The following is a 24,906-nucleotide window of genomic DNA, read 5'->3' as shown; positions in this document are numbered from 1 at the left end:
CATAATATGCGTAATAATGAGTGTGAACTGCAATGGAGACTGGACAAAGACTTTAATACAAAGCCCGCATGAAGTAAGGTAGAATAACACAGTCAGTTACAACGCAGTGCTGTAAACAGGCCCATAGAATTGTATGGCCAGTGAGTTGACATGTAGAATTATGCTGCAACACAACTGACCACTGTGAACTAGCCCTAAGAGAAAACAAATATGGCAGCCTCCATTTTTGCTCTCCTCTCAGCTTCTCTTTAAAGAGAACCCAAGGTGGGGTTCTAAGAATGATATCCGCTGATTGGAGGGAAGGGACGTGGGCGGGGACTGGAGCTATGCAGGAGGCGGAGGGAAGCGGTGAGAGTGGCACTACATAGGTAAACACAGCCCGCTGCATGTCGACAGCATGGCTGTGATTTATGGGGGACAGCAGAGTGCAGGAGGGGCCTGGGGGGACACTATATAGCAACAGAGGCTGGGCTGTATAGGCAGACCCAGCCTCTGTGTGCGGATATCATTCTTAGAACCCACCTCGAGTTCTCTTTAAATTGAATTATGAAATAAACTGCTATGCCTTATTTGAAGATTAGTTGGTGTACTTTTAGACCTGCTCCTGACTGTGATCCCTTCTTATCCTATAACTACAAGTCTTTTGGGACAACTGAAGTGAGAAGTATATGGTAGCTACCATATTTATTTCATTTTAAAACAATACCAGTTGCCTGGCAGCAAACTTTTTTATTTTTTTATTTCTCAGATTAGTAACCTGCTCAACTGAGAGAAAACATAGCTTCATTGCTGTGCTCCTGTGTTGAGCTGTATTATCATCATTGTATATTTATGCACAATTTCTATATATATTTCTTTCTATACACCCCCTCTGGGGAAAATAACATACTCAATCAGTTTTCACACAAACTTTCCAATTGAAACATCCACACTACAGTATACCGCACTAGTCTTACTCCGCCCTGGATCTTAAACCTTCCCCAAAGCCTCTGGGCCCACAACCACAGATAGTGTTACTTCTGCCTTTCCCTCAATAATTCAAGATCTCTGCCCATTTCTGACGCCATTCATTTAGTTTCTTACAAGGGGATGGCTCATTTGACTCCCACTCTTCCACTTCCAAAAAATTACCCATCTCTTGTAACCACTCACTTAAACTTAGCGGATTTACATTTTTCCAGTTTTCGGCTATCAATCTTTTAGCCACTATAGCCGCAGGTATTGTCAAGATATCGTCCCCTCCCTCCACACTATTCACCCTTTCCCCAAAAATTATAACTCAGTTGCTAAAATTGGAATTTTAGGACCCGCCGATCCACAGGATTCTATTTCCTGCCATATCTTTGCAATAATCGGGCAGGTCCACCACATATGGTTAAGTGAACCTTTCTCAATATTGCATCTCCAGCACCTTTTACCTGTACTCCCTCCTCTCATTCTTCCCAATCGCAAGGGTGAGATATACCATCTTGCCAATACCTTATAATTGACAAGCTGGTATCTAGATTTTTGTGGTAACAAGATGTTTTTAAAGATTTTTTTCCAGTCTAATACGCCTTCAAGATCAAGCTCTTTTCCCATAATTTACAACAACGGGGGAGAGTAGAATCGTAAAAATTCACCAACAAACCTATACAAGCAGGAAATCGACTTCTCCTGCTTTATAGCTAAATGAAAACATTTCTCGAAGGGATTTAATTGTTTACTAATTTTGCCTCTTAACCTTGCAAGGAAACTATTCAATTGACAATACCATAAGCTATTTTCATTCTCCAAGTTAATTCTGAAATTATCCTGATTTACTTTCCTTATACCAATGTTTATCTAATCCGGGTACAAAATCTGGGTTATTTCCTATAGTTGTCAACAACGAGAAAACTTTTTTTTTTCATTAAACCTAATAATTCTTCAAAGGATTGAAGGTTTGGAGCCAAAAGAGCAGGGGCGTAACTAGAAATCACTGGGTCCCCCTGCGAAAATTTGGATGCCCCCCCCCCCCATAGGTACCAAATAATTGTAATGGGGCAGTGTTTCACTATAAAATAATTGCAATGGGGCAGCGCTTCACTATAAAATAATTGTAATGGGGCAGCGTTTCACCATAAAATAATCGTAATGCACCAGAAATTTATCGTAAAGTGGGCAGCATTTCACCAGAAATTAATTGTAAAGTGGGCAGCATTTCACCATAAAGTAAGCGTAAAGTGGCCAGCATTTTGCCATAAAATAATCGTAAAGTGGGCAGCATTTCACCATAAACTAATCGTAAAGTGGGCAGCATTTCACCATAAACTAAGCGTAAAGTGGCCAGCATTTCACCATAAAATAATCGCAAAGTGGGCAGCATTTCACCATAAAGTAATCGCAAAGTGGGCAGCATTTCACCATAAAATAATCGTAAAGTGGGCAGCATTTCACCATAAACTAATCGTGAGGTGGGCAGCATTTCCCCATAAAATAATCGTAAAGTGGGCAGCATTTCACTATAAAATAATCGCAAAGTGGGCAGCATTTCACCATAAAATAATCGTAAAGTGGGCAGCATTTCACCATAAAATTATCATAAAATTTGGATCCCCCCCCCCCCCATAGGTACCAAATAATTGTAATGGGGCAGCGTTCCACTATAAAATAATTGCAATGGGGCAGCGTTTCACTATAAAATAATTGTAATGGGGCAGCATTTCACCATAAAATAATCGTAATGCACCAGAAATTAATCGTAAAGTTGGCAGCATTTCACCAGAAATTAATCGTAAAGTGGGCAGCATTTCACCATAAACTAATCGTAAAGTGGGCAGCATTTCGCCATAAAATAATCGTAAAGTGGGCAGCATTTCACCATAAACTAATTGTAAAGTGGGCAGCATTTCACCATAAACTAAGCGTAAAGTGGGCAGCATTTCACCATAAAATAATCGCAAAGTGGGCAGCATTTCACCATAAAATAATCACAAAGTGGGCAGCATTTCACCATAAAATAATCATAAAGTGGGCAGTATTTAACCATACACTAATCGTAAAGTGGGCAGCATTTCCCCATAAAATAATCGTAAAGTGGGCAGCATTTCACTATAAAATAATCGCAAAGTGGGCAGCATTTCACCATAAAATAATCGTAAAGTGGGCAGCATTTCACCATAAAAATATCGTAAAGTGGGCAGCATTTTACCATAAAATAATCGTAAAGTGGGCAGCAGTCACCAGAAAATCGCAATGTGGGCAGCGTTCAGCAGAAAATTGTACAGTGGGCAGCAGTCATCAGAAAATCGCAATGTGGGCAGCATCCACTAGAAAATCGTACAGTGGGCAGCAGGAACCAGAAAATCATACAGCGAGCAGCAGTCACCAGAAAATTGCAATGTGGGCAACGTTCACCAGAAAATCGTACAGTGGGCAGCAGTCACCAGAAAAATCGCAATGTGGGCAGCAGTCACCAGAAAATCGTACAATCTGCAGCGTTCACCAGAACATCGTACAGTGGGCAGCAGGCACCAGAAAATAATATAGTGGGCAGTAGTCACCAGAAAATCGCAATGTGGGTAGCGTTCACCAGAAAATCGTACAGTGGGCAGCAGTCAACAGAAAATCGTACAGTGGGCAGCAGTCAACAGAAAATCGCAATGTGGACAGCAGTCACCAGAAAATCGTAATGTGGGCAGCAGTCACCAGAAAAATCGCAATGTGGGCAGCAGTCACCAGAAAATCGTACAGTGGGCAGCAGTCAACAGAAAATTGTACAGTGGGCAGCAGTCAACAGAAAATCGCAATGTGGGCAGCATTCACCAGAAAATCGCACAGTGGGCAGCAGTCACCAGAAAATCGTAATGTGGGCAGCAGTCAACAGAAAATCGTACAGTGGGCAGCAGTCAACAGAAAATCGCAATGTGGGCAGCGTTCACCAGAAAATCGTAATGTGGGCAGCAGTCACCAGAAAATCGTACAGTGGGCAGCAGTCACCAGAAAAATCGCAATGTGGGCAGCAGTCACCAGAAAATCGTACAGTGGGCAGCAGTCAACAGAAAATCGCAATGTGGGCAGCGTTCATCAGAAAATCGTAATGTGGGCAGCAGTCACCAGAAAATCGTACAGTGGGCAGCAGTCACCAGAAAATCGTAATGTGGGCAGCAGTCAACAGAAAATCGTACAGTGGGCAGCAGTCAACAGAAAATCGCAATGTGGGCAGCGTTCACCAGAAAATCGTAATGTGGGCAGCAGTCACCAGAAAATCGTACAGTGGGCAGCAGTCACCAGAAAAATCGCAATGTGGGCAGCAGTCACCAGAAAATCGTACAGTGGGCAGCAGTCACCAGAAAAATTGCAATGTGGGCAACAGTCACCAGAAAATTGCAATGTGGGCAGCAGGCACCAGAAAATCCCAATGTGGGCAGCAGGCACCAGAAATTTGCAATGTGGGCAGCAGTCAACAGAAAATAGTACAGTGGGCAGCACCTGTTAAAAAAAAAAAAAAAGAAAAGAAAAAATTCACTCACCTGGCAAAAGTCTCCTTTCCTGGCCTCAGATCCCCGATGATCCTCCTGCACATCTCCCGCGCTGACAGGCAGAGTGCAGGGCTACGGCAAGATGGCTCCCGAAGCCCTGTACTGGAGACAGAAATAGTCTCCAGAGCAGGGCTTCGGCAGCCATCTTGCCGTAGCCCTGCTCTGCCTCCCGGGGGACAGACGGCGGCTGCGGGGAATGAACTGGCCCAGCGTCTATTAGATGGTCCTAGAATCGGGCGGGCGGCAGCGCTCCCCCCGCACATGGCTGGCGGGCCCCGGAGCGGCCCCGGGCCCCCCTGCGGCTGAGGGGGTCGCATCCCCGGTGGTAACGCCGGTGCAAAAGAGGGTAGGAAACTTTTGTTAATAACTTCTTGACCGTAACTGGATGCCAGGATTCTACCAAAAAAACCTCCATCAACTCTCTTTCTCCCAAATACCAGAACTTATTAGGTAGCTTCATTTTTATGTCCAGTAGTCTGTATACTCCTATAATAGTGCTGAATATTCGGGACTCTCCCATCCCACCCATGTTTTTAGAGCGACAAATTGTTTTCAAAGCTATCCTATGTTTAATTTTCACCCAAATAAATTCTTGAAATGTCTTTTGCCAGTTTGAAAACCAGGATTGAGGGACTACGATGGGTAGGTTTTGCATAACGAAGTTTATCTTTGGAAGGATTTTCATTTTAATATAATTTATTTGCCGGGCAGCCCACCTGATCTATTTGGCTGCAGTAGTGTTTGAATAACACCAGAAACAAGCATGTGGCTAATCTTTTTAAATCTAAAAATAATGTCAGAAACACCTGATCTGTTACATGCTTGTTCAGTGTCTACAGCTAAAAGTATTATAGGCAGAGGATCAGCAGTATAGCCAGGCAACTGGTATTGTTTAAAAGGTAATAAATATGGCAGCCTCTATATCTCTCTACAGTTGTCCTTTAGGCCTCTTTCACAGTGTGAAGTTAAAGTCACACGTTATAAAATACTTTAACGCAGAGTAACGCACAGCAATGCAAAGTCTGTGCGACATTCACACTGCACACATTGTGTTAGTGTGTAACGTGTAGCGTTATTAGAAAGTGCTGCATGCTGTGTGTTTAGCAATGAATCTGCTGCGTTACATGTGTAGCACATGCTCAGTAATGTGTTTTGTTTTTAAATGTTCCGCATGCACCATTTTCGTTCCATTTAACGTCACACTGTAAAAGTGTATATGCATTGCATTAGGGCCGCGTTGTGCGACCTTAACGTTGCATCAAATGCAAAGTCCTACTGTGAAAGTAGCCTTAAAGGGAACCTGAACCTAGTAAAATTATATAAAATAAACACATGGTGTACCTGCAAGGTAATGTCCATGTTTCCCTATAGCTCAAGTGGGAGATATTACAGTTGAACAGTGTGCTGACCCAGAAGCTGTTACAGGGTCATCGCCATTTTTAAAATGGAGGACTGAGAATTCCACTGATCACAGTGGACAAATAGGACGCAGGAGAGGAAAAACAGATTTATAAGCAGACTATGCGGGAGGTAAGTATGACATATGTATGTTTATTATGACTCTTAATTTTCAGTTCAGGTTCGCTTTAAATATATATATATTTATACACCAATTCATGGAGCAAATAAACATTCCTTTCCACTTAGTCAGGTTTACAGTTTACAGAGCTGGGTGTGACTTATCGACTAGCCCAGGTGAGAGAGAAAAAGAGAAGGAAGAAGTGAGCCCTCCCTTTGTGAGCATTTTTTATGATGCATGGACAAAGTCTAAACCAGGAAAGGAGGAGAAGTGAAATGGCTGGTATTCTTGCACAGCATGTTTGTGAAACTGGGACTCAGCATGGAGATGGGAAATTCCGACAAATAAACGCACACTGATACCTTCTCAGCTAGCGAGAAGGCAGGGGAACCAGGGGAGAACAGAAGGTATGTAAGCTGGAATCTTCTTACCGGCTCACTTCTGTCATTTGAGATGCAGCTCAAGCCGTTGGTATAGCTCTATAACCCCGAGCAATGTTTATATGGGCTCTCCGCTATTAGCCTTGCAGTAATGTTTTATTCGACTTCCTGCATAACTTTCCTATTCTGTTGAGACTTGCTATTAACTTTATAGCAGTATAAATGGTAAACACTAGCTAGAATGCCATTTGCTGACACTGATGTGAGCCAAAGCACACGATCTGTACGTCTGACTTTATTAGGACAACATAGTAAGAAGATTTTAGTGTTCGTTTCAGTGGCAGCATTTACACCAAAATAAACTGCTAAATATAATCTGAAACACTTGAGATTAAGTTAAAGGTAAACTCTGGGATTTTTTTTTCTTTGTTTTGTTATTTAGAAGGAACCTTAAATGAGAGGTATGTGGAGGTATGTGGAGGCTGCCATAGTTGTTTTCATTTAATAACAGTCAGTTGGCTTCTGTCATGCAGCTGTTTCAGTTACCCACTGTCCTCCTGGGCATTGGAGGTGGGGGCGAGCCTCTTGCCCATGGATTGGATAAGAGCTCTTGGGGAGAATGGGAGGCTTTACCACCCCGCTCATCCAGAGTAGGAAAATGGTCGGAAATACCAATTTCGAGATTCCGCAGAAATTCTGAATTACCGAACATACCAAATACCAATTCCGTGGATTTTTGTAGAAATCCAAATTTATGATACTGGTTACGATTTCTGCAGAAACAGGTTTTATTTGTCATTTTTGTTAATAAAGTTGTGTAATTTAAAAAAAAGAAATTTTCTGATTGGCCAAATACTTCTGAATTAGAAGCATTGGATCAATCACAGGCTGCAGAATTTTTCAGTGGAAATGTCACAACACTCAGTAAGGGCTGGTGCACACCGAGCGGCTTTTTCAGCGTTTCTGAAGCCGCTTGCGGCTGCGGATCCGCTTGGTCAATGTATCTCAATGGGGTGGTGCACACCAGAGCGGGAGGCATTTTGCAGAAACGAAAAATGCTGAGGTGAGGCATTTTTTTGGATTTCGGATGCGTTTCTGCCTCAATGTTAAGTATAGGAAAAACGCAAACCGCTCTGAAAAACGCCTGTTCAGAGCAGTTTTGCCGGCGTTTTTGTTACAGAAGCTGTTCAGTAACAGCTTTACTGTAACAATATATGAAATGTACTATACTGAAATCCGCTGCAGCAATCCGTAAAACGCTAGCAAAACGCCATAGAAAAATAAGAAAAAGCGTTTCAAAATCTGCTAGCATTTTGCGGATCTGCTAGCGGTTTTTGGTGTGCACCGGCCCTAAAAGTACACAGTATATCTAATTTAAGGCCAATCACAAAACTCAAAATTTCGGAAATACTAGGTAGTATTGAACCAATCAGAGAATGCAGTAGTTTACCGTGGAAATCAGAATACCATGGAATTTTTAGACCAATCACAAGACACAGATACTACAGAGTTTGTTTTACCAATTCCTGTGATTGGTCTAAAATGTTCACGATATGTCGATTCCCAATGAAAAATTCTGCAGCCTGTGATTGGTCCAATGCTTCTGAGCTCTGTGATTGGGCTAAAAATTCAGAGTTGAGGTAATGCATTATTTGTGCGGAATACTGAAGTCTGAGACCAATTTCTGTTTACTGCTGCAGTAAGCCCATTTCCGTTTAGATCGTTATTCTGCAGAAATGTTCTAACTATTCCTAATCCGAAACCATATCATGGACCATACGGGTTGGTATAGCTCTGGCTGCGGAGCCCCACACAGTCCAGGCTCTGCATTCTGGCTATATCAGCCTGCATTAGTAGCAAAGGATTAAAAAGGCTTGGGCACTGTCCATTTTTTAAAATGTATAACACGTGTATACAGTGCTCGGAAATAATATATTTTAAAGTATATGCATATGCAGCAGTTTAAAAAACATTTTTTCTTTGACCCTGGGAACTCACTAGGCAGTGCGTGAAAGGTTGCATTTTGCGGCATACGCATTTGTGTTTTTTTTGTCATAATGAAGTGGGTTTGGAGTGCAATTGCATTTCTCACATGCATTTTGCTTGCGTTTTACTGCGTTTGCGTTTCGCACATATGAATTGAAAGTTTGTTTTTGTGCATTTTGTATGCGTTTCTGATATGCACTTCATGCACATTTTTTGGGAATGTGGCCAGTATAAACTTATGCACTTGCATCATTCTTGCATGACTTAATCAGGAAGTCAACAGGAAGTGGAATTACATCATCAAACTTGATTTAAAAAAAAAGCATGAAAAAAATGCATTAAACCGAAATAAAACGCTATGCCTCTTTGTCACCATTGAGATACATTATGTGCACTTTACAGTATATGTGTTTTAGAAAAATATGCAGCAAGTTTTGCATATCAAAAATGCACATTGCAGAACGCAAACAAATGCATTTTTTCATGTGGCCTTTTGACTTACATTATGTGTGTTAACACTAGCGTTTTATGTAAACGCTAGCGATTCTGCCTAGTGTGTTCCTACCCAGAAATATACAAAATCAATTTTCTCATAAACTACCAGGTCTTTTTGGTATTTATTTTTGACTCGTTCCCACTATTCTCCCAAACACACCTGGCAACTTTGGTTAAGATTACATTTATGGGGGCCTTGCAATTAACCACAGAAGTCGGCGGTATTGACTCTAATGTAATTGGCAAAATCGTAAATCAGAATTACCATGCAGAATTCGGAATACTGTCAGATTCAGAATTTGGCTATTCTGAACCAAAAGTATTGCTTAGACCAGACAGAAAACCTATGTTGATTGGGGGTGGAGCAAGAGCGGTAGTGGATCGATGGGTGATAGCCTTGTACTGTTTGATACGGTTCGATCAATTTTCAACAGATTTCCTGCAGGAATATATTGAAAACCAATGAGTTGTGTATAGTAAGGATTTATTTTCTGCCGGGAATAGTGTGTAGTGTGGCAATCTATAAGTATATGCCACCAAAGTATACTCCTAACAAAACATCTAACTTTAACCCTCCCTCCTATAGCAATCCACTTGCTAAACCCCCCTTCCAAAGCAAAACCCCTTCCTGAACACCTAAAGCTATCCTCCTCTGCCTGACTATTAACTCTACCCCCCCCCCCCCCCCCACACACACACACACACACAGTACCTAGGGCTGGTGTTACAATACAGGCAAAGGGGGCAATTGCCCCACGGTGCCGTTTTAAAAATGTCTCGGTGCTGTGCTGTCCTCCCTTTTGCCCCCACATCTCAGGCCTCAAGATCAGTGCGGCGACGGGCAGACCTCAAGATCAGAGCGGGAACCAAGGCAGTTAGAGCAGTCTGCCTTGGGTACTTCAGGTATGTCAGTCGCCGTGCTGATCTTGAGGTCTGAGAGGTGGGGGGCTCATTTATACCTGTACTGGGGACAATCATTTACCTATACTGGGTCACTACTATACCTGTACTGGGGACAATATTTTACCAATACTGGGGCACTATTATACCTGTACTAGGGGCAATCTTTTACCTATACTAGGGAACTATTATACCTGTACTGGGGGCAATAATTTACCAATACTGGGGCACTACTGTACTTGTACTGTAGGCAATAATTTACCAATACTGGGGCACTATTATACCTGTACTGGGGGAAATAATTTACCTATACTGGGGCACTACTATACCTGAACTGGGGACAATCATTTATCTATACCGGGGCACTACTATACCTGTACTGGGGGCAATCATTTACCTATATTGGGCACCACTTTACCTATAATGGGGCACCACTATACCTGTATTGGGGACAATAATTCATTTATACCGGGCACTACTATACCTATACTGGGGCAATCATTTGCTTACACTGGGGCACCACTATACCTATACTGGGGCACCACTATAATGGGGTCAATACTTAACCTTTACTGGGGGCAATACATTGCCTATACTGGGGCACCACTATCCCTATGCTGGGGTTAATACATTACCTATACTGGGGCACCACAATACCTATACTGGGGGCAATACTTTACCTATATTAGGGGAAGTACAGTACCTATAATGGGGACAATACATTAGCTATACTGGTGGAAATTGTTTACCTATACTAGGCACCACTATACATATACTGGGTGCAATAATTTATATGTACAATACCTATACTGGGGGCAATACATAACCTTTACTGGGCCACCACTATACCTATACTGTGGCAATACTTTACCTATACTGGGGCATCACTATACCTATACTGTGGCAATACTTTAACTGTACTGGGGCATCATTCACTATACCTATACTGTGGCAATACTTTACCTATACTGGGGCATCACTATACCTATACTGTGGCAATACTTTACCTATACTGGGGCACCACTATACCTATACAGTGACAATACTTTACCTATTCTGGGGCACCACTATACCTATACTGGGGGCAATACTCCACACTACCTATGAAGAGAGGCTACCGGTAATTCTTGCTATGGAGGACCGGACCACTGGGCTGTTTGCCAGGGAGTCACTGGGGAAGGGGGTGACTGACTTTGACTTAGGGTAGGGGGCCCCCAGCTTACCTTTGCCCCGGGGCCCCTTGCTGCTTAAGCCGGCCCTGCCCTTACCCTATTCCCTAACACTAACCTATAGTATAGTATATAGTATATAATAGTCAAGCTAACTGTTATACAAAGCTACATCATAGCTAAGCCCCAGAACCTATATGTAATGACTGTGCCCCAGTGCTGGTACCTGAAGCTCTGCTATATAATAACCAAACCCAACCAACCCCCCCCCCCCTCCCATCACATATCACAGACAACCCCATGCTACAATTATCATTTAGCTAGGTACCCAATTTAGCTCATGCAGTTTGAGCAGTTAGTGATTGGGGAAAAATAGTTCTATGGTGCATTCCCTGAAAGATAGCAGAAGGCAATGGAAAGTTAAACACACCAGCATCAATGAATTACAGTAGCTTTAAAGAGGAGTAAACAGCACTGTGTTACAGCACCACGGACAGAAGCGCACGGAAGGGGTTGTTCCGGGTGTACAGAACACCCCCCTGCACCAAGACCGGAAGTCTCCCTCTAAATCTGAGCAGCGGCAGCCACAGATGCACAGCTGCCGCCTGCTCATATCTGTGTGCGGCGAGAAGGACTCTGACTAGAGCGAGGGGCCCAGGGATGCGGGAGCCGGCTTTATTCCTCGCTCCCTCCCTCCCTCTGAATTCCCCTCACCTGCGGTGATTGTGTGCCCGGCTCCCCCATGAGTGTGTGCGCAGCGGAGCGGTAGGTCCTCTTACCGCAGATCAGGCGCACCGGCAACTAGTCTCTATGCTTCCTGTGACGTCATGGTAAACAGGAAGCAGGAGACTCCAGTTGCCGATGCGCCTGATCTGCGGTAAGAGGACCTACCGCTCCGCTGCGCACACACTCATGGGGGAGCCGGGCACACAATCACCGCAGGTGAGGGGAATTCAGAGGGAGGGAGGGAGCGAGGAATAAAGCCGGCTCCCGCATCCCTTATTGGCGCCGCCACAATTTTTTTCTCTCTTCTCTTCCCAGGGCAATCTTCTCCCCACACAGGGGCACCTTCCTCCACCTATCTAGTCTATACTGGGGGCATATACCTATCTAACCTATACTGGGGGGCATATACCTATCTAATCTATTCTGGGGGGCATATACCTATCTAATCTATACTGGGGGGCATTTACCTATCTAATCTATACTGGGGGGCATATACCTGTCTAATCTATACTGGGGGGCATATATCTGTCTAATCTATACTGGGGGGCATATACCTGTCTAACCTATACTGGGGGGCATATACCTATCTAACCTATACTGGGGGGCATATACCTATCTAACCTATACTGGGGGCATATACCTATCTAACCTATACTGGGGGGCATATACCTGTCTAATCAATACTGGGGGGCATATACCTATCAAACCTATACTGGGGGGCATATACCTATCTAACCTATACTGGGGGGCATATACCTATCTAACCTTTACTGGGGGGCATATACCTATCTAACCTATACTGGTGGGCATATACCTATCTAATCTATACTGGGGGGCATATACCTGTCTAATCTATACTGGGGGGCATATACCTATCTAACCTATACTGGGGGGCATATACCTATCTAACCTATACTGGGGGGCATATACCTATCTAACCTATACTGGGGGGCATATACCTATCTAACCTATACTGGGGGCATATACCTATCTAACCTATACTGGGGGCATATACCTATCTAACCTATACTGGGGGCAACTATATGGGCTACCTATACTGGGGGGGGGGCCTATAGCTGGCTACCTATACTGCGGGCACCTATACCTGTCTAAACATTGGGGGCGCATTTTACGCCCTCACCCTGGGTGCAATTTAGCCTAGAAACTGCTAGTATTTGGCTCCACCCACACCATGTTTTGGCCACGCCCACACACCGCTTTCAGGAACCCCCCCCCTTGGAAATCCTGGATTTGCCCCTGACGGAAGCACTGCTTGCTTTTGTATTTAACACGCTGCCATGAGCCAAGTATCATTTTATACATTGTGTTTGTTGCTTTTGCTTTATGATGATGTTCATGCCAAGGAGGTCATCTCTTCCCAAAAAAAGTTCAGGCCAGATGCCACGCATCACAGCTAGCGCTATAAAAGCCATTGTATGAAGTGGGAGGCTGCTGGACTATAAAATAAGGGCCTGTTCAGACTATATGCGTTCCTAGCCGTTTTCAGGGAACGCGTACTGGTACCAAAAACGCATAGAAACGGCTCGTAATGCTTTTCAATGGGGTAGTTCACATGTATGCGTATGAGACGCATACGTTTCTCATCCGCATTGCTGCAGGCAGTTCTGTGCGATACGCATAGAAACGGACGCAATGAAAGTCTATGGACGCGTATCAAAAACGCGTACTATTGCGTTTTTAGCGTCCGTTTTCCTCTGCGGTTCCCATAATTCTTTTTTTTCCCCTGGGTCACGTGTTTGTGCAAAACGCAATAGAAAACGCATTCAAACGCAAGAAAAACGCATGCGTTTTTCAACTTGCGTTTCTTTGAATTTATACGCGTTCTACAAACGCAGCAAGTATGAACAGGCCCTAAAGAAAAAGTCTAATTATCTAGTGGTCCATTAGAGCTTCCACATTGCTGCCTACATTTTTATAGTGCAGATTTTATAGATCCATGTTAGTCAACAGGAAAAAAAGCAAATCTCATTCAACTAGGAGATAAAACCTTAATTTATCAAGTTGGTATATTGGCTGCATTAACCCAATAATGTTAGCATCAGTTGCGCTATGTTTGAATGCATAAATTAGTTGTCTCTATGATGAAGATCAATCGTTACAATGACCTGAAGAAGAAAGGACCAGGGAAATCCAAAGCCCCAAAAAACACAAAAGGAGCCAAAAGTCCAGCCAATTGTGCAATATGTCACACTATAACAGGCTCGTTATGCTAGGCACACACTATAAGATTTTCTGGCAGATTTTCTGGCAGATCGATTATTTCCAACATGTCCAAGTATAGGCTGCCCCGCCCACCAACTTTTGTCCCTCTCCTAATAATGTTTGAACCGATTGTAAGCTGAACTCCCAATGTCTGCCTCTAGCCTTCAGCTGCATATGTCATGCAGAATGCACGTTGGAGACATGCTTGCATCTATCTATCTAAGTTATAACTTTAAGAACTGAAACTTTGCTACAATTATAACATTGCAGGCTCCTTCATTTTTAGTGAATTTAAGTCACTCTACTTCTGTTTTACAAACCTGGGAAGTCAAAACGGAACCGATGAAAACAATGCATAATCAGAGGTGTGGGGAAAAAAAAAAGATTATTCACAGCTAGTAGTTACAATGACTTAAAAAGACTCAAATTTTTCAGATATTGGGCTTGATTCACAAAAGACTGGTAACGATAATGGTTTCGTGCGCAAATGCAAATGTGTGCGTATAAACTATATCGGTTTGTGCGCAAAAATGTTATCGTTTCGCACTAAAATTCACAATCGCGCGAAACGCGAAAATTTGCGCGAAAACGGCCGGGCTATCAGTTAGCACTCTTTTGTGAATCAAGCCCATTGACTTTAATACTAGACTTTTCCACTTGTCAAACCTCCCAACTCTTTCTTAGTGCTCAGGGTGGACTGGGTCTGCCGACCAACTGATTGTGTAGATAAGTTGTGGACTTCAGTCTACTTTAGTTTCAGTTTTAATTTTACACAAGCCAACTGCTATATCTTCCTATCTATGGGAGTTTGACATACATTCCTTTCACAGAAATGAAAGTGGTACTAAAAGCACATAGATTACAATGTTTGTACAGAAACCTGCACAGCACTGGCACCTGGTAAGGGGTAAACATTACACAAAATGTACACATGCTTGATTGAATCTTAATTTCTTTTTGACTCTGCCCAAAGTGCTTTTTGTTTGGTGGCCAAATAAGTGGCCATCACTCTCACCATGGGTCCCATGCAATTCACAAACTCGTTGCCTAATTCCATTAAGCCCCCCCCCCTCCCCCACAGGAAAAAACTCACTTAGGTGAATAATCGCCTAGTTGGTTCTTCTCCCCATATGCAATTGTAAAGATCAAGCTGCTGAATAAATGAGGCACCATTAAACATAGGCTAGATCTTTTCACCTGCTGAGATACGGTGTAATGTCTCAATGGTTTTATGTCCCACTGGCATCCTTAGGAATCTGGGAGCCCCAAATGCCTGTATTTTACTTTTGTAAAGGGAGTTATTTTTTACTCCCTACTTAGTTGCTGTAAAAAAAAAAAAAAAAAAACGAAAAAAAAAAAAGTTTCTCTCCTGTTGCCTGCCGGGACATCGCTGCTCCCGAGACAACAATCACCCTCTAGGAAACATGCCAATCATCTGTTGGCTGCATAGACACACACGGCATGCCATTCCTTCTTCTGCGGGCTTTCTGGTTACAATAGTCACTCAGCAAAGCATCTTTACACCTCCTAACAGGGCTTCCCATTGGTTTTGAGTTTTAACCAATGAGAATCCCCACCGAGGAGGATTTTCATTGGTCACTTGCATGCAATTGATGACACCATTGCATGTGCATGGACTGGAAAGGGTAGATGTTCCTGATGTGGGTGTACAGTGGGACCCACATGTTATGTGGGATGGGTGAGGACAGTGTACTAAAGACAGTGAGGCTGCTGTTGTGTAGCCTTACTCTTCAAAATAATGAAAAGAAAAAATGAAAAACATTTTACCTCCGTCTGATGTGCATATACCATACGATAGTTTCTAGTGAAAACAATTGAATTATTTATGAGTTTATTCAAATACTTAAAATTACTACGAATTATGTTTAATCTCATACTTCACTTTTTGTTTTCCAGGTATTGCTGACTCACACAAACCATCTCTGTTCTGGTGAATTACCAAGTGTGCAATATTGATAATGCATTGTTTTAGCCTAAGAATAACATCATGACCGTGAACTATAAATATGATGTTGGACAGTTGCTGGCTGATATCCATTTAGAAATCTATCAGCCATTCTTCCAGGTATCAGGCTATCAAACTGTCTCAGACTGTGCACAGATAGACAATGAAAGGCTTCAGGAAATGGGAATATCGCTCACTGGACACCGAAAAAGGATTCTCAAGAAGATACAGGAAGTGTTAGAGAAGGAAGACTGGGCCGGTGAAGATGCTGTTGTTTATGCAGAGAGGATAAATGAACGCACCTCAGAGGAACATGGTGGGACTTCCACACTACCTGGATGTAAATCCAATTTGCCAGCTGATGTTCTACAGAGTGAATCTAGTGAAAATGTAACAGATCTATTTACGGATTATTTGGTAATAGGGGAAACAAATAATAATATTTCTGCACATTCCAAACACCAAGATCGGGAAATCTTGCCTGATAAACAGGAGCCTGGAAGTTACACATCACTGGATATCAGGGAGCCGACAGAGTCTGGCAGCCCTGACTTTTTTGAGTTCCAAGGAGCCATGGTTGACAATGATTTATATGGGACAGTGGATGCTGGTCAAATAGTGAAACCTAAAGGGAATAAAGTTCCAACAAGATCATTCATATTAAGAAATAGACCTGTACCGGATCTACCTGTTTCTGTTGGTGATTCAGCCGACAGTAGGTGAGTCTGTGAGTTAAGATGAAAACTGATATTTCAACTATGAGTGAAGGATGTGATGAATTAGACTGTAGCTTACCATAACTCTTTGAAAACCATAAGTTCCTTGTAACGATTAGAGTTGGGCCGAACGGTTCGCCTGCGAACGGTTCCATGCGAACTTCCGTGGTTCGCGTTCGCGTCCCGCAGGCGAACCTTTGCGGAAGTTCGGTTCGCCCCATAATGCACCATGGAGGGTCAACTTTGACCCTCTACATCACAGTCAGCAGGCCCAGTGTAGCCAATTAGGCTACACTAGCCCCTGGAGCCCCACCCCCCTTATATAAGGCAGGCAGCGGCGGCCATTACGGTCACTCGTGTGCCACTGCCTGCCTACATTAGTGAGAGTAAGGCGAGCTGCTGCACACTCTCTCTCATAGGGAAAGATTAGTTAGGCTTAGCTTGTCCCTGGCTGCATACCTGTTCTGTGAACCCACCACTGCATACCTGTACTGTGAACCCACCACTGCATACCTGTTCAGTGAACCCGCCACTGCATACCTGTTCTGTGAACCCACCACTGCATACCTGTACTGTGAACCTACCACTGCATACCTGTACTGTGAACCCACCACTGCATACCTGTTCTGTGAACCCACCACTGCATACCTGTTCTGTGAACCCACCACTGCATACCTGTTCTGTGAACCCACCACTGCATACCTGTTCTGTGAACCCACCACTGCATACCTGTTCTGTGAACCCACCACTGCATACCTGTACTGTGAACCCACCACTGCATACCTGTTCTGTGAACCCACCACTTCATACCTGTTCAGTGAACCTGCCACTGCATACCTGTTCTGTTCAGTGAACCCGCCACTGCATACCTGTTCTGTTCAGTGAACCCGCCACTGTATACCTGTTCTGTTCAGTGAACCCGCCACTGTATACCTGTTCTGTTCAGTGAACCCGCCATTGCATACCTGTTCTGTTCAGTGAACCCGCCACTGTATACCTGTTCTGTTCAGTGAACCCGCCACTGCATACCTGTTCTGTTCAGTGAACCCGCCACTGTATACCTGTTCTGTTCAGTGAACCCGCCACTGCATACCTGTTCTGTTCAGTGAACCCGCCACTGTATACCTGTTCTGGTCAGTGAACCTGCCACTGCATACCCGTTCTGTTCAGTGAACCCGCCACTGTATACCTGTTCTGTTCAGTGAACAGTTTGGTGTGTCAGTGTGAAGCAGTACCTTAATTACACTACCTGATTGATGTATACACATGCAAGATGTTTTAAAGCACTTTAGGCCTGTCATTTAGCATTCAATATGATTTCTGCCCTTAAAACGCTGCTTTGCGTCAAATCCAGATTTTTCCTGGGGACTTTTGGCGTGTATCCCACTCCGCCATGCCCCCCTCTAGGTGTTAGACCCCTTGAAACATCTTTTCCATCACTTTTGTGGCCAGCATAATTTTTTTTTTTCAAAGTTCGCATCCCCATTGAAGTCTATTGCGGTTCGCGAACTTTAACGTGAACCGTACCTTCCGCGAAAGTTCGCGAACCCGGTTCGCGAACCTAAAATCGGAGGTTCGGCCCAACTCTAGTAACGATCTGCTAGTGTGTGAGCACTAGCAGACAGACAAATATCAAACATTCCCTCAATGGGAATGTCTACAGACAGTGTTATTAGAAGGCAGTACTAACACCGAGTACAAATAATAAGATACAAGAATGGTCAGGCAATCGAGTCGGTAACAGATCTGACAGATAAAGTACAAAATCGGCAGGCAAGATCAGGGTGAGTATACAGGCAGAGGTCGGCAACGGATCAGATAGGCAGAGGTACAGAATCGTAAGGCAAAATCAGAGTAAGTATTCAGGCAGAGATTGGCAGCAGATCAGATTGGCAGAGGTACAGAATCATGAGGCAAAGAGTAGTCAGAGAAACAGGCAAAGGTCAAACACAGTATAATAATCAACAATAATATATTTTTCCTAAGCTAGTGTGAAATCCCTGGGGTCCTGCCGGATCAAAGCACACACAGATCTGACTAAGGTCTGAAGCCTTCACTGCGAAGTGTTAGCTAGAGACGACAGTGAGCAAGTGTAAGCACAGCTCTTAAATAGCCCAAGTAAGCAGGCAACCACGCCCCTGAGCCGTTTGGCCGATCAGGCACCGGAGGTGGAGCCATGCATGTCAGCTGACAGGTGATCAGCTGACACGTTTCCTTAGAGCATAAGAGGGGCGTCGCCGACAATGCATGTGTCCACCCTCATTTGCAGTCTGAGAATCATGCGGCCGGATCTCTGCATGAATGCTGCTGACACCATCCCTGACAATGTGGGCAGCCGCACCGGAAGTCCCAGATGCGCTGCCAGCGGAGGCAGCAGAAACTGACATGGTAAGCGCAGGATTACTGACTTTCCTATTAATTAATGTCTATGCTTCTGTCACCACCACCGCACATATTTGATAAAGGTGCCTTTTGGAAAGGGCGCAGGAAATAGCCAGTAGCAGAATATCGGTAAATTTACCAATATTCTACTACTTCATTCATATAGTCAAATATCGGTAATATTTAGTAATATTTAACTATGATCTAACCTCTCCCGGGAGGTGGGGAGGGGGTAGCTAACCGTATCCCTTCTGGTGGTGCCTAACTTTAACCACCCCCTGGTGGATGCCTAACCTTAAACCCACCTGGTGTGGCCTAACCAGAACCCTCCTGACAGTGCCAAACCTTAACTAACCTTAACCACCCCGTAGTGGGTGCCTAAATTTAACCCTCAATAGTGGACACCAGGGCCACCTACAGTACTATGCAAACTGCAGCTACAAATACCGAGCACAAATTGCCCACTATTTGTAGCAGTTTTTACAGTGGGCGGCCCTTTTCAACAGGATGCATCTTGAATCCTTTTCAACTGCTCAACCACAGTCTCCTTGTTTCAGTCTTTATGTAAAATTAGAAAATATGGGAGTACTCATGTACTGAGATCTTTTCACAGATGCTAGAAAATAGGTAGCAAATATTTGGTACCGTGGCAGTAAAAATAGGGTAAATATTACTATTATTATTTAGTATTTACAGTACAGAGTATATTGTCTTGTCACCATAACTGTCCCTCAGAGGGGCTCACAATCTATTCCCTACCATAGTCATATATCTATGTATGTATCGTATGTATTTAAGGGTAATTACTGATTACATTATTATTTAGGCCCCTTTTACACTGCATTGCATTATCCTTTCTGCACGCAGGATAATGCAACAGCAAAGAAAGTGTATGGGGGCCTTATTCACAAAAGGGTGCTAAGTGTTAGCACGCCAGTGAAAAGCCCCTTAGCGCATGCAAAGTGCCTTTGCGCGCACTAATATTCGCACAAAAGTTTTGCGTTAAGTTGGTGTGCGTGAAACGTCGCACCGGTGTACTCAAAGCACCGCACCTGTGTGCCCGAAGCATGGAACCTGTGCGCCCGAAACCTCACATCGGTGCTCGGGCACACCGATGCGACATTTTGGCCGCACAGGTGCAACATTTCATGCGCACCGTGCAACGTTTTGTGCGCACCACGCTAAACTTTGCGCGCAAACAGTAATAGCTTTGGACGTGCAAACTACTTAGCACTCTAGTTTGCACGTCCCGAGCCTTAAGACGTGCTAACTGAGTTAGCACCGGTTAGTGAATCTTAGTGGCCTAACTACGTCACATTGCGCAAGTAGCTTCCAATCCACCCCCCTGACCCGCCGCAGAGTTAACAGTGCATTACTATCGGATTTTTTTGCAGTGACCAAATGCATATAAGTCAATGTGCAACACCAAAACTTTAGATATGTTGGTGGCGATGCTGCAGTGTGCATGCGTGAAACAACGCAAATACGACGGAAGGCCAGGAATCCCAGTGACGTACTTCATGTCCAGCAGGGAGTACGTCACTAAACGAGGGGTGGAGTCATGCAAGGGGGGTGCTATGCATATGACTCTGTCAACGCATTCTGCCGCAGGGTCATATGAATCAATTTTTTTGGTGTTGCGGTGAGATGCGAGGGCCTCAGTTATAACAACATCCTTAATATTTATATAACCCCCGATATCTTCCACAGAGTTGTACAGAATATATATAGTCTTTAGGGATGATCGGAAAGTGCAATTTCCGATTCCGCGTAATTCCGTCAGCGCTAAATTCGACAACCATTACATTCAGTCGTAATTTTGTGTAATTCCACATTCCGATGGTAACATTTCAGTAATCTCAATTGAAACCTCATTTTTGATAAATCGTAGGCCATGGGACCTAGTGGCTGTTCCACCGTTTTTTTTTGTTTTCTATTTTGCAGCAGGAGTTGTCGTGTAAGCCATGGAACCTAGAGGTGGTTCTACGGCAGTCATTATAAGTTTGGTTTGGAGCAGCAGGAGTTGTAGCGTAGGCTATGGGACCTAGAGGTGGTTCCACGGCGGTCATTACAATTTTGGTTTGGAGCAGCAGGAGTTGTCGCGTAGACTATGGGACCTAGAGGTGGTTCCACAGCGGTCATTATAAGTTTGGTTTGGAGCAGCAGGAGTTGTCACGTAGGCTATGGGACCTAGAGGTGGTTCCACGGCAGTCATTACAATTACAATTGGTGCTGAAATAATTCCGATTTTCATGCAGAAAACCTGTTGGTTGTTTTTTGTTAGGCCTCTAATTGGTGCTGAAATTCCGATTTTCATGCAAAAATCTTGTTGTTTTCACTTTAAGCTTCTTCTAGGGTCTTCCTTGTGATTGGCTTAAAAAACAATCTGCATTCCGATGGAATTACGCATAGCAATTCCGTAATTCCGTCAGAACGCTATAGAAATTCCGTTCCGATGCGAAGGACCGGAATCGCCAATTTCTGACCGGAATCGAGGAAAACGGAATTCCGCAGAATGCGGTGAGCATCCCTAATAGTCTTTTTAGTAACTGTCCCTCAGAGGAGCTCACAATCTAATACTGTATTTACCATAGTTTGGGATGCCTAGTGGTTTGGATCACCCCAAGCTGCTTGGTTACTCTGGGATATGGGAGGAAACCCACACAGACACGGGAAGAACATACAAACTTCATGCGGATAGATTTGAACCAGGGACCCAGTGCTACAAGGACAGAAATGGACTTTGGAGAAAAAAAAACAAATATGTGACATACACATTTCCCTGATGGAAAGCTCTGATTATGTATTTTTATTATTCGTTTGTGTTGCCTTCATAATGTGACAAATTTGATTCACATGCAACACCCATTGAATATATATTTATGTTTTTATTTTCAGTTATTCTCTGCATATTACAACATACACGGATACCAGGGGAGATGTTACCATTAATTCCCAGAACAGTAAGTTATCCTTTTATTCACACACATAAATAAGTCTATATGTCATGTTGTAAAGACAGTAAATGGCAGCTTAGGGTTGGAATCAACTGCCTGTGATTTTCAAGGCTGATCTCCCATTGTAATAAAATGGGGGGGCTGGTGATAGTACCTATACATCAGACAATGTATGGGCAGATCGACCAAGAGACAGATATCTCTCTGATCGAATCTGAACGGAAAGAGATCTGTTAGCTGCCCATACATCTCAGGCCGATTTCCAATCAATTTCAGTGTGAAATCTCTCAGGAATTGGCCTTGTGATGCCGCTTCGAAACCCCCAACGTTGTCCTTCCTAGTGTAAAATGTATCCCGGGTGCAGTATAATGTACCTGTCTGTGTCTGCTGCTCACTCTGTCTCTGCACTCTTCCTTCCATATACATGCAGGTGTGTGTCTGACGTCACACACAAGCCCACTTATGTGCTGGTAACCACATAGGGCATGTGTATAGAAGGGAGAGTGCGGAGAAAGACCAAACAGCAGACACTGACAGGTAAAGTATACTTCACATTTTCCACTAGGGGGCAGAGGCGTAGCTATTGGGGGCAAGGGGGGACATACGTCCCTGGGCATATCACTGTAAGGCCGCCCATATGCTGGAGAGGCGGCTCTCGGCCGCCCAAAGTGCAGAAACGTTAATAACAGCAGAAGACTAATCGGCTCTTAAATTTCAACAATGACTTCATCTCTCCTCTATAAAGGACATCATGTCACAAGAGATTCTGCTATTACCAAGGAGAGTCGCTGGAACATTGGAGCCGGTGAGTCTTCCGCTGTGACATCTGGCTATGCAAAGAGGGGCACATCTGAGTATCTAAATGGGAGAAGGGGGCACATCTGACTATCTGAAGGGGCACATTTGGCTTTCTAAACAGCATTTGTACATTTGGCTCCACTCATGACCACGTCCACATTCTGATGCAACACAGCACCCTTTTTTGCGTAGGGGGTGCTGCAATGCATCAGAGGGGGCGCAAAAACTGTCTTAGTCCCTGGGAGCTGAAAACCCTAGCTACGCCTCTGCTAGGGGCCGCAGTGGCGTAGCTATGAATCTCGGGGCCCCGGTGCGAGTTTTACATTCGGGCCCCCCAAGAACTCTATACGTAGCAATTGATACGGCGCAACAAAACCTGCCAAGGTCATCTACAGTGTCAGAGGTGCAAGAAGGGGATGGGGAACAGCTTGTTAATGATTACTACTATTCAAAGCATCTATAGAAGTGATCATTACCAACACAGGACCAATAAACAGCTTATACTTTGGTTTAGGAAGGGCCCCATGGGGCCCCTCTGGCCCAAGGGCCCCGATGCGGTCGCTACCTCTGCAACCCCTATTGCTACGCCCCTGCTAGGGGGACAGCACTGGGGTTCAGTCGCAGTTGCTGACTTAAAGCTGAATTATCGCAAATACCTTCTGTTGTAGGAAGAAGAGGGTTGGCTTTTTAGTAGGAGGGCTTTTTTGTCTCTTTTAGTCCCCTATACTTTCCTAGTGGTTCTAATGGTGTCCATACATGGTACAATTTTTCATTTTCTTTTGATTAGATAATTTAGTTTGATTATTCCGTTAGATCGAATATAAAGATTTTTCCAGCGTATCAGATTTTTTTTTCGAAAAAATGGGATAATCGTTCGCATTTCTTGATAGAAAAAAAAATATTTTCTACTTTCATTCAATTCGATCATTTAGATTGAAAAAACGGGAACATCTAGCGTTTTTATTGTATCGTGTATGGGCACCAAATCACCATGGGCTGCTTGGGTAAATAATTTTAATAGTACTTTTTCACCTGCTTGTCGGTACTTTTTCAATTGCAGAGTGCTGAAACATTATTTTACATAGAAGATGAAATGAAAGAGAAAAATCATCTCCTAGGGGAAAACGCAAGAGAAACATTTTATTGAATAAGGGCCCGTATCTCCAATGCTGGAGGAAAAAGCTTTCAGCTGCTACATTTCTCACCAAGCTGCTAGGGAGATTTCTAGGATCACCACAGATGTAGATGTGCACAAGGGTGATTCTCTATTAAATTTAATTATACGACTTTCCCAGAATTAAGACATTAAAACAGTAACTTATTATAGAAAACAATTAAGAAACAGAGAATGCAGACTGCTATATAATACAGTGATAGGAATTAGGCACAACAAGCTATAGCATTGTCAAATGAATCCATTTTAAAATATTAACCACGGATGTCATTTTTATTCAACAAAAAGAGGAAAGCCTTGCAGTACTGTAAAAAGACCACAAGATGTCCTAAAAGACAGTGAAGATAAAATACAAACTCGTTGGAAAATAATACATCACATAAATAAGAAGTAAGAAAAAAAAAACCAAGCACATGAATAATAAATTAAATTAAAAAGGGGCATCCCCACATAGAGTACAGAGCATAGATTTTACTTTTTGCAATATTGTGGCTCTTATAAGATATGATAAGACAGTTTGTTGTGATCTGCTGTTATTCAACATTATGTCTGGCATATTATTTACCAGCATGTGGGGGAGATTCTGATTCTATTCCTTCCTAACATGAACAGAACCAAAGCCATTCATATTCTACCAGATGCTCAAAATAAAGCACTGCATGTACTAATGATGCTACAGTGTGATAGGATGTTGGTTACTATACTCAGAAAGGTTCCAACATGATGTATCTCATCATAAAAGAATACAGTACTTTAACTCAATGTGTAATTACATGTCACCTGGGCTGTAAGGAAGCGTTGGCAACTTTCTAGCAATTATAGGAACTTCCGCTCACTGGCAGTACAGTAGTGATAGACACAGAAACTTAAACAAAATTAGGTTCTGGAGAATGCAAGTTTATTAAAAAATGGATTTTAGGCATAGTAAAGCAAACAGCTGTAACTGAAAATAAAATGTTGAAGTCCCTAAATGCAAAGTGAATGGCACTCTTGCCTTGCAGCGGTAGAGTCCC

The 24,906-nt window shown here is 43.4% G+C and overlaps 1 protein-coding gene across 1 annotated transcript in view; it reads left to right on the top strand.

Annotated features, from left to right (window-relative positions):
• Positions 1-6,277: 6,277 nt before the first annotated feature.
• Positions 6,278-24,906, top strand: part of ARAP2 (ArfGAP with RhoGAP domain, ankyrin repeat and PH domain 2) — a 53,875-nt gene continuing 35,246 nt past the window's right edge. The window contains exons 1-3 of the mRNA XM_068271835.1: positions 6,278-6,428; positions 15,818-16,585; positions 21,863-21,927. Coding sequence (XP_068127936.1) covers positions 15,909-16,585; positions 21,863-21,927 — 742 coding nt within the window. The 5' untranslated portion in view covers positions 6,278-6,428; positions 15,818-15,908. The remainder of the gene's footprint in view (positions 6,429-15,817; positions 16,586-21,862; positions 21,928-24,906) is intronic.

Source organism: Hyperolius riggenbachi, chromosome 1 (assembly GCF_040937935.1).
Source record: "Hyperolius riggenbachi isolate aHypRig1 chromosome 1, aHypRig1.pri, whole genome shotgun sequence".
NCBI classification, from domain to species: Eukaryota; Metazoa; Chordata; class Amphibia; order Anura; family Hyperoliidae; genus Hyperolius; species Hyperolius riggenbachi.
Note: the sequence above shows the minus strand (reverse complement) of the source record. Positions and strands in the feature narration are given on the sequence as shown.